The sequence below is a fragment of the Musca domestica genome, unplaced genomic scaffold, assembly GCF_030504385.1.
Source record: "Musca domestica strain aabys unplaced genomic scaffold, Musca_domestica.polishedcontigs.V.1.1 49, whole genome shotgun sequence".
In the NCBI taxonomy this organism is placed as follows: Eukaryota; Metazoa; Arthropoda; class Insecta; order Diptera; family Muscidae; genus Musca; species Musca domestica.
In genome coordinates this window covers 4,807,013-4,817,475 of record NW_026712344.1, presented here as the reverse complement: position 1 = coordinate 4,817,475, position 10,463 = coordinate 4,807,013, and the positions used below count along the sequence as shown (strand labels likewise).

The following is a 10,463-nucleotide window of genomic DNA, read 5'->3' as shown; positions in this document are numbered from 1 at the left end:
GTTATTACAATATTTAAATGCGAAACTTGAAGAAAAATCTGTTTATAATGTAGCTAAAATCATCAAAATGCCGAATATAGTGGGTACCGTTATATGGGGGCTATACGAAGGCGTGGACCTGCACAGACAATTTTCTGGCATGGGCTGAAGTATCTATTAGGAACTTCACATGGCCCATTTTCTGTTTTATGCGGAAGTATCTATTACGAACTTCAAATACCAAATTTGGAACGATTCCGTTAAATAATGTCGCCAAAATCACCAAAATACCGAATATCGAGGGGTACCGTTATATCGGAGCTATATGAAGACGTGAACCTACATGGCTCATTTTTTGACTTAGGATGTAGTATCCATTACGAACTTCAAATACCAAATTTGAAACGATTCCGGTAAATAATGTCGTTAAAATCATCAAAATACCGAATATCGGGGGGTACCGTTATATGGGGACTATACGAAGACGTGGACCTGTACAGATAATTTTCTGTCTTAGACTGTAGTATCCACTACGAACTTCAAATGCCAAATTGGAAACAATTCCGGTGAATAATGTCGCTAAAATCATCAAAATACCGAATATCGGGAGTTACCGGGGCTACCGAGGGCTATATGATAACTTGGACCTACATGGCCCATTTACGAACTTGCCTACTGGCAAAATATACATGTGTGCAAAAATTTAGCTTTCTATCTGAATTTGTTCGAAAGATAGCGTGATTACAACAGACAGACAGACGGACAGACAGACAGACACACTGACAGACGGACATGGGTAAATCGTCTTAGAATTTTACGCTGATCAAGAATATATATACTTTGTTGGGTCTGACATGAGTATTTCGAGGAGTTACAAACGGAATGACAAAATTAATATACCCTCCATAGTATGGTGGAGGGTATAAAAATATATGTATATTTTATTGAATGAGAGAATACAGTAAATATAATGACTTTAAAGAGTCTGTAATTTTGCAATTCTTTCGCTATCATAAAGATCAAATCGTAGTAAAAAAATAGGTTCTGACTCGCTCTAACCTTTTCAATCTCCAAAACAGTTATATGTATATCCCAAAAACATTATTTATGTTCTTTCAATAAATATGGGTTATAAGTTTATTTTTCTTTTCTTTAGTGATAGATAATAGTATGAATAGACCTTGGAGGCAAAATAATAATAGCACTACCACGAACACTATCGACAATGTTGATTTCCACCATAGCGTTTCCACTAAAAAAAAAATAAAAAATACAATTTAACATCAACTAAAACTCAGTATCCAATTTTCAACTTACCTATTAAAGAGAACAGCAGCAATAGAACCATCTGGACGTAAATAGGCCACACTGTCGATATTGACATTGCTGCGTATGGCATCAATGCGAACTGAGCCCTCGGGAATAAATTTCGAGAAATGGCCCATGGTATAGAACATTGGTTGTTTCAAAATTTCATTGGGATCTACAATCAAATTAAACAGAAAATATTGATTTCAAAACGCAGTCTTAAGGCCAGGTTACACATCATGTTGGACTTTCTCCACATTTATATTTATCATTCCTATGGAATGCTTTTAAATGTTCCACAGACGTTTTAAACTAAAAACAATTAAAAAAGCTGTAAGTTCGGCCGAGCCGAACTTTTAATACCCTCCACCATTTGGTATAAATTTGGCAAAAAAAAAATAAAATAAATAAATAAATAAAATAAAAAAATCCTTTAAAAATTCTGTTAAAATCTTAAAAAAACCGAATGTCTATACGACAACGTATACCTGCATAGGCAACTTTTGTCATAAGTTATTACAACACTTAAATGCGAAACTTGAAGAAAAACTTGTTTATAATGTAGCTAAAATCATCAAAATACCGAATATAGGGGGTACCGTTATATGGGGGCTATACGAATGCGTGGACCTGCACAGACAATTTTCTGGCATGGGCTGAAGTATCCATTACGAACTTCAAATGCGAAATTTAAAACCATCCCGGTAAATAATGTCGCTAAAATCATCAAAATACCGAATATCGGGGGGTACGGTATATGGGGCCTATACGAAGACGTGGACCTACATGGTCCATTTTCTGTTTACTGCTGCAGTGTCTATTACGAACTTCAAATACCAAATTTGGAACGGTTCCGTTAAATAATGTCGCTAAAATCATCAAAATACCGAATATCGGGGGGTACGCTATATGGGGGCTATACGAAGACGTGGACCTACACAGATTATTTTCTGTCTTAGGCTGTAGTATCCATTACGAACTTCAAATGCCAAATTTGAAACAATTCCGGTGAATAATGTCGCTAAAATCATCAAAATACCGAATATCGGGAGGTACCGTTATATGGGGGCTATATGACAACTTAGACCTACATGGCCCATTTACGAACTTAACCTGCCTACTGGCAAAATATACATGTGTGCAAAATTTTAGCCTTCTATCTCAATTTGTTCGAAAGATAGCGTGATTACAACAGACAGACAGACAGACGGACAGACAGACACACAGACAGACAGACGGACATGGCTAAATCGTTTTAGAATTTTACGCTGATCAAGAATATATATACGCTGTTGGGTCTGACATGAGTATTTCGAGGAGTTACAAACGGAATGACAAAATTAATATACCCTCCATAGTATGGTGGAGGGTATAAAAACGTAAAAACTGTTTCGAAAATCATCAAAACACCGAATATCGGGGGGTGTTGTTATATGGGGCTATACGAAAAAGTAAACCTATATGTACAATGTTCCGTCACCGAAGCTGGGGCCCGTAACGAACAACAAATCCGTGAAAAAAAATGTGGTAGCGTTACATGGGGGCTATACGAAAACGTGGACCGATGCATATCGTTTTCAGTACCAACCATCCTAGACACATAACCATTTGTTGTGCAAATAATTTGGACTGCATCGTGATTTCAACAGACAGTCAGACGGACATCGTTAAATCGACTTAGAATGTTATGCTAATTATTAATATATATACTTTATGGGTTCTATGACGAATATTTAGTGGTGTTACAAATGGAATGACCATCTTTTCTAGGTGAATGGTATAAAAAAATACTCTACCTGTAACCCAAACATGATGTATTAATTGGCCTTAATTAAATTCTTGTTTTCAACTTACTTGACGTATCTAAAATAACAGGAGCATCCACAGTATTGTCTACATAATTGGGTCCACCGGTTTCATCCAAAATAAGATTCCAATCAATCCAACCATTGTAGCCATGCTGCAAATTCTGCAAGAAAGCTCTGGCAATTTTCTCACCACGATACCATGAGCCCAACACAGGTCCAGCCTTTTGCCAAGGCTTATCGCCAATGCATGATTCGGTCATGAGGAGCATTTTTTCAGGATATAATTCCAAAGTTTTATCAATAAAAGAGGGCTTGAAAATCTCATCCCAATACCAATGAACAGCAAAACCATCCAAATAGTTCAAAGCATCAGGGCGCGACAATTTCATCTATGACAAAAACAATGTTAATTATTAATTGACATTCAGCGCAACAAAATAAACTCACCATTTTAAACCATGTTGGGAAGGTGTAACGCTGATCGTCATTGCCCAAAATAATCAAATCTTTATATTTGGAATTGCGAATGGTGGGTCCCAAATTATCACTTAACCATGCCGCCTGACTCAACGGATGCCAACCCATGCTCATGAAACGTACAAAATACATGAAGAATATGCCATTCATGGGTTCATTGCCGGTGGAAATGGCCCAAATGGGTAAACCATTTTCTTCCATTATCTCCAACCACCTCAGATGATAATTGGCCCAGGTTTGATAGTACTCTTTCTTCAAACGACCAAAACCGGTCCAACGATCATTTGTCTTCATCCAACGCGGTGCACTCCAGGCAGCACCTTTAATGCGCAAATTTTTCGGATTGGCCACATTTCTGAGGCGTTTGATTTGTTCCGCCTTGGTTTGATCGCGTGGATCAAGCTTGGTAAAGTTACTCAGATTGACATCATTGACTGGTTCCTCGTTATAGGCCCAGGGAGCTAAATCGAAATCGCAGCCACCAATGGACATGCGCATCAGGTTAAATGCTAGGCCATCGTCAGCATAGTATGATCTGAAAAGGGGAATGTTTTTAATTACCCTGTAGAATTCGTTTCATTGGCAAGTTCATAACTCACTTGTATAGGTGGTCCTGCAAAGCTTGAGGTAATTTCTCCAATAGGTATGACACAGCTCCGGTAAATGAACCGCCAAATCCCACAATTTTGCGATATTGCTTTTCACGATCAATGTTGAGGCTTACAGTGCGTGTAGGAGCTGGAAGAAAACAATTAAATAAGTTAATGTGGGTCGAGGCAAGAACATTGGGTGTTTCTGGTTACTCCTCCAGCAGGAATTGTACATCAACTTCTTTCTGAGCGAGTAAAGAAGATTTATTATCTTTTGCCAGAAAACTGTGAAAAGTAAACAGACGGAATCACTGCAAAAACTTGCAAGCAATCAGCTGATTTGTGAGTCATAAACAGAGATAGAGACAATTTCCAATCTTAAGATGTTTTTAAATTGATTGTCCAAATAGAAATCACCGGAAGGAGAAGAGTGGTAAGTGATTAGGTGTGTCTGGTTACTTTTCCTGCAGGAATTGTCCAGCAACATCTTTCTGAGAGAGTAAGGTAGTTTTATTCTCTTTTGCAAGGAAAATGCGAAAAGTAAACAGACGGTATTCCTGCAGAAGCTTGCAACTAATCAGCTGTTTTGTCAAAACAAACCAATATATCCCCCATTAAAAGAATTAAAAGAAAGGAAGTACCACCAATTTTAAAAGTTTTATAAATAAAAAGAACATTAGCAATAAAATACAAACATGAGCAATAAAAGAAGGATAGATTTTATGTGTTCCCCGGAATCCTTTGAATGTGTTGCTAATGGTGATTGTCTAAAAATGTTGGAAATAGTCTTTTATTTCCTTATTACATATTAATATTTACGTTTTCCACGTTTTTTAAAGTTGTTCTCCAAAAACAATTAGTCTTTCAAATACCAAAAAAAAACATTTTCAAATAAAAATTACAAAAATAAATAAACAAACAATAGAAAACATCTGATTGAATGTCGATAAATGAGAAGAAGAAGAGTTGTAAGTGATTGCAAGTCGAAATTTGTCCAGCAAGAATTTGCAAACTCTCACTGAAAGAACTGTCTCTCTCCAACCGCTCTCTTTTGCAGAACTTTCGGGTTAACAGACGACTTCCAGTAACAATTTGTAACAATTGTTACAAATTTTAGGGTAACCAGACACACCTATTGCAAGAAGAAAACTTGCAAACTTTCAGTGAAAAAACTGTCAATCGCTCTCTTTTGCAGAACTTTTGTGTTAACTGATGACTTCCAGAAACAGTTTGCAACAATTGCTAACATTACAAATATTAGGGTAATCAGCCACACATATTGTCGTCAATCTGTACCAAACGATATAACCCCTCCTCCCATACAGTTCACAGCAACATCAAACCCGGTTTGCTGTTACACACACACGCAACCACAAATTAACAAACAACTCCCCTTCCAATTTTTCAAATAGGAGTGTATCGGGAGCTTAAAACGAAAGTATGAAGAGTAATATCTTTAAAAAAAAACTCCCACTCTTCAATCACTTCGAAACGAGTAAATCTGTGCTCTGGTTATCGTATACAACCATTTATGATCTGGATGAATCACGGAAAACATAGATTTTAGATTTTGTTAAAGTAAAAATGATTTTTGAGTTTACTTCACAAATCAACTTCAGATTATCTCCTGTGTTGGAATGTTATTGGCACGATCTTTCATTTCAAAAGAGGCTTATCTTTATGGCGGATAGTAAAATAACAAACCACCTGCATGCGAAATATCACATAAAATCACCGGTCAACATATACACTGGTGGCCAAAACTAGAGCAACTAAAATCGCAAAGACAATAAATGCCCTGTAACTTTTACTTTGAACCTATAACACGCTCAATTTGATCCTTGGGTATGCTTTCCCAGACAACCTGAATTCTTCGGAGAATGTTGTGTTTATTTATTTCTGAATCTCACTTGATCTACCTGTCTACGATATTCCAAAGGTCTTTTATGGGGTTTAGGTTTTTTTGACAAGTTTTGGTGCATGTTTGGTATCATTGTCATGCTGAAACACCCAAAAAGCCGAATATTTTCCTCAGCGAATGGGAACAACGTGATGCCCAACACATCTTTGTAAACAAATCGATCCATAACTTCCTTTATTTCATGGATGGGCCCAAGTCCATATAAAGAAAGAAAACAGCGCCACATAATTTTTGACCCTCCCTCGTGCTTCACTGTACCCTTGCAACACTGCGGCTTGAGTCTTTCATTTTTTGGCCTTTTCACTGTAAAATTTTTCATGTCTGAGCCTTTAATATCAAACGTAGAATCATCCCAGAATAAATTGTTCCAATTAATATTATCGCTTCCGAAAGCCATCATGGCTCGAGCTTATATCCAATGATAGCTCTCTCACCAATTTAGCTGAACTCTTAAATGGTTGTTTTTTTATTTCTCTCACAATTTTCTGATCAGTTTGGCTGAGGTTTTTCACGCCCTCCGTTATATACTGTTACTACTGATCCAGTTTTATAAAACCGACTTAGTATACGAGAAATCACAGAAAATCGGAAATCATTTTCTGCGATAGCTTGCTTTCATAGTCACTGATAATAGGTGTGTCTGGTTACTTTTCCTGCAGGAATTGTTCAGCAACTTCTTTCTGAGAGAGTAACGTGGTTTTATTCTCTTTTGCAAGCAAAATGCGAAAAGTAAGCAGGCGGTATTCCTGCAGTAGTTTGCAATTAATCAGCTGATTTATGAAAACAAACCAATTTGTCCCCCATGAAAAGAATTAAAAGATAGGAAGCACCACCAATTTTACATTTAAAAAAAAAGGAAACTAGAAATTAGCGTTTTCACATTTTGTAAAGTTGTTCTCCAAAAAAAAAATTAGTCTTGCTAATTCCAAAACAATATTTTCAAATTAAAATCACAAAAAGAAATAAATAAACAATAGAAAACATCTGATTGAATGTCGATGAATGAGAAGAAATTTGTCCAGCAAGAATTTGCAAACTCTCACTGAAAGAACTGTCAAAATTTCTTTCTCCAACCGCTCTCTTTTGCAGAACTTTCGGGTCAACAGACGACTTTCAGTAACAATTGTTACAAGTTTTAGGGTAACCAGACACACCTAATTTGCTGTTTTATTCATGTACTGTATTTTCTTCTGTCCACTTTTAAACTTTTTTGGACAGTACTTAAAAAACGGAAACAAACATGTGTTGTTGTAAAAAACTCTCAAAAATGATTTATGACAAGCGAAATTCTTGAAGGAAGCAAAAAGCGATGAATATAACAGTAAAAACAACTGAAATTGCAGCGTTCATATAAATGTACAACAGAGTTGCTTTTGTTTTGTCAAAGCCAAAATCGGGTTAAATAACTTGACCATACATTATTTTTTATATAAAAATTAATTTTGGTTTTTTGTTTTAAGTTTTTAAAAGGAGAATAAAGTGACTAAGTTAAAACTAGAAAAACTTGTTCATATTCTTAATTTTTAAAAAAGTTACGGGGCATTCATTCTACTTTTAATTTTAGATGCTTTAATTTTGGCCACCAGTGTATATACAACATGTGTCAGTAAACCGTGAAAACAAATACAATTGTCATTGACGTAGGCTAAAAGTTTTGAAAAAGTACACGACCACAAAAAAACTGTGTCGGGATAGAGAACTAATTTTTAAAACGTTGAACTGATTGAAAATGCACTTGTCTGACCAATTGACAATCAATGGCCAAGATAACATGTCTCGAAGTGAAAAATGAGTTAATGCGAATGAAGGGAGTTGAATGAGGTAGACGTCAACTTTTCCCTGACTCTCTATTAAAAAACACAATTTTTTGCGTCAAACTATGTAGTTGCATATGAAGGCGCTAAATAACTATCATCAACCAGTAAAGAAAGTCTTAAAGTCGGGCGGGACCGACTTTATGATACCCTACACCACTTTGCTAATTTAATAGAGCTCCGCATAACAATTAAAAGTTCATACACGCTATGATTATAATTTAAAGTTCAAAGGACTGAATATGCCGAAGCATTTGTACCTTTTAAATTCGCACTTGTATTACCCATTTGGTGCACAATTATATTGAAATCGGATAAAGATATATATGGGAGCTATATCCAAATCGGAACCGATCTCGATAAAATTTGACAAAGATATTTCTGAGCTGTATTTGATATATTTCCCTGAAAATCGTCGTTACGGAGTGCATATAACAGTTGTGGATAACAAATATAACAATCGGATGAAGAGTATATATGGGAGCTATAGCTATATCTGAACCGATCTTCACCAAATTAGACATAGTAGCTTCTAGACTCAATTCGGTCGCAAGTGCCAAATTCCATCCCATTTGGACAAATATTAGACGTTTGGTGCACAATAAAAGGTAAATCGGACGAAGTTATATATGGGAGCTATATCCAAATCTGAACCGATCCCGATAAAATTTAGCAAATGTATTTCTGAGTTGTATTTGATATATTTCCCAAAATATTGTTGTTACAGAGTGCATATTACGTCTGCGGAGGACAAAAATAACGAATCGGATGAACAGTATATATGGGAGCTATAGCTATATCTGAACCGATTTCGATAAAATTTGGCATACTTATTTTCAGGCCTAATCTGGATGTATGATAAATTCCATACTATTCGCCCTGATATTACACGTTTGGTGCACAATAAAAGGCAAATCGGATTAAGATATATATGGGAGCTATATCTAAATGTTGACCGATTATCTCCAATTTCAATAGGGTTCGTCCTTGGGCCAAACAAATGATTTGTGCAAAATTTCATCTGGATAGGACAGTAAATGCGAACTGTACTTTGTTTACAAAAATAAATGGACAGACGGACGGACAGACATGCATAAATCGACTCAGAATATGATTCTATGCAGATCATCTGTCTGATTCTATGCAGATATCTGTCTATCTCGTTTCCTTTTGCCTGTTACAAACAAATGCACAAAGACATAATACCCTGACCACCTTGTGGCGTAGGGTATAAAAAGGTATTTTCTTAGCACCCAATAATTTCTGGGAGAATGTTGCTACGAGTGCTTTGCGGAACACTAACACATTTTTTGTTCAACTTACCACGTTCGCTCATATGCAGAGTTATATTATCAATATTCCTCTTTGGAAGTTGATCGTAATCCAAAACGAATTGTTTGCTGAAGCGATTGAAAAGGCCACTGGTTGTGGAAAATCTTAAACCAGCCTAAAAAAAGAAAAATAAAAAATTAAAGAATTTACCAATGGTCTGTTCCAGAACTACAATAATGTAAAAGTTTTTACTGTGATAGCCGATTTTCGAAAAATAATGCAAAACTTATAGATTATTTCAGGTTCTGGAACAGACCATAAATTTAGCATACCTTTGATGAGGAAACCAATGAATATTGAACATCGCTTGTGGGTGTAGGATCATCCAAATAATCACAATATTCCGCATCGCAAACGCATACCCCACCCTCGGGGGTTTCCCGCAATTTACACGGTGTTGTGGCGGCATTGGTGCCCACTGGGGAATGAGATTTTCAATAAAACCATAATAGACTAAAAGTCCTTTTGAACTCACCCAATAAAGTTAGGAATATTAGGAAAGCTTTCAAATTAACTACCATTATTGTCCACCTATTCGTTTCAATAGTCACCACTGGACTAACGCCAATAATAACATTTTTGCTTATTATCATTGATTTATTGTCTCAAAATCTTGAGGTTTATTATTATTGCTTTTTTAATTCGAAACCAATAACAAAAATTACACAAATCTTGTGTGGGAATCATTTAGAATAATCTACTGGTTAGTGTGTTTATATCCCTTCTAAATATCGGCACACACACACACACACACTCAAAACATATCAAATCTGGCAAAAACAAAGTCTGTTATGATTTGATAACGTTTATTTTCTATTTGACTGCAAATTGTTTTCACTTAATTGAATTAATAATTTTAATTAGGTGGGATAATCCGTTTCAGAAGACTAGTCAATAAAAGTCGAAACAAATCTACCCTTTTCGAAATTGTAAATTTCCCAAATGAATAATAAGGTTACTCGTTCAAAGACTTATCTCCGTCTGAATGAATAATAAGGTTCCGTGACAACGGAAGAGTGCTACTGTCAACAAATCTAGCCACAGTTTTGGGAATATTTTCTAGACACACCAAGCCCTGGCTAGGGAAATACCATAAGGCATGAATAGCGCTTGGCGAGTTCCACGGACCAGTTTTCCTTCTATGACAACACTATCTTTCCTTATAATTCGACAAAGTCTCAAAGCGAAGTGCCGGTCAATTTGGCCAACACAAGGAAAATGGATATATCCTTTG

The 10,463-nt window shown here is 36.0% G+C and overlaps 1 protein-coding gene across 1 annotated transcript; it reads right to left on the bottom strand.

Annotated features, from left to right (window-relative positions):
• Positions 1–1,080: 1,080 nt before the first annotated feature.
• LOC101891875 (lysosomal acid glucosylceramidase) lies at positions 1,081–9,896 on the bottom strand. Its single transcript, XM_059127944.1, has 8 exons — positions 9,705–9,896; positions 9,502–9,647; positions 9,221–9,344; positions 4,172–4,310; positions 3,543–4,107; positions 3,142–3,484; positions 1,297–1,462; positions 1,081–1,231 (listed from the first exon to the last, which is right to left on the bottom strand). The coding sequence occupies exons 1-8, from the start codon at positions 9,820–9,822 to the stop codon at positions 1,132–1,134; spliced, it is 1,701 nt and encodes a 566-aa protein (XP_058983927.1). The 5' UTR covers positions 9,823–9,896; the 3' UTR covers positions 1,081–1,131.
• Between the last annotated feature and the right edge of the window lie 567 nt (positions 9,897–10,463).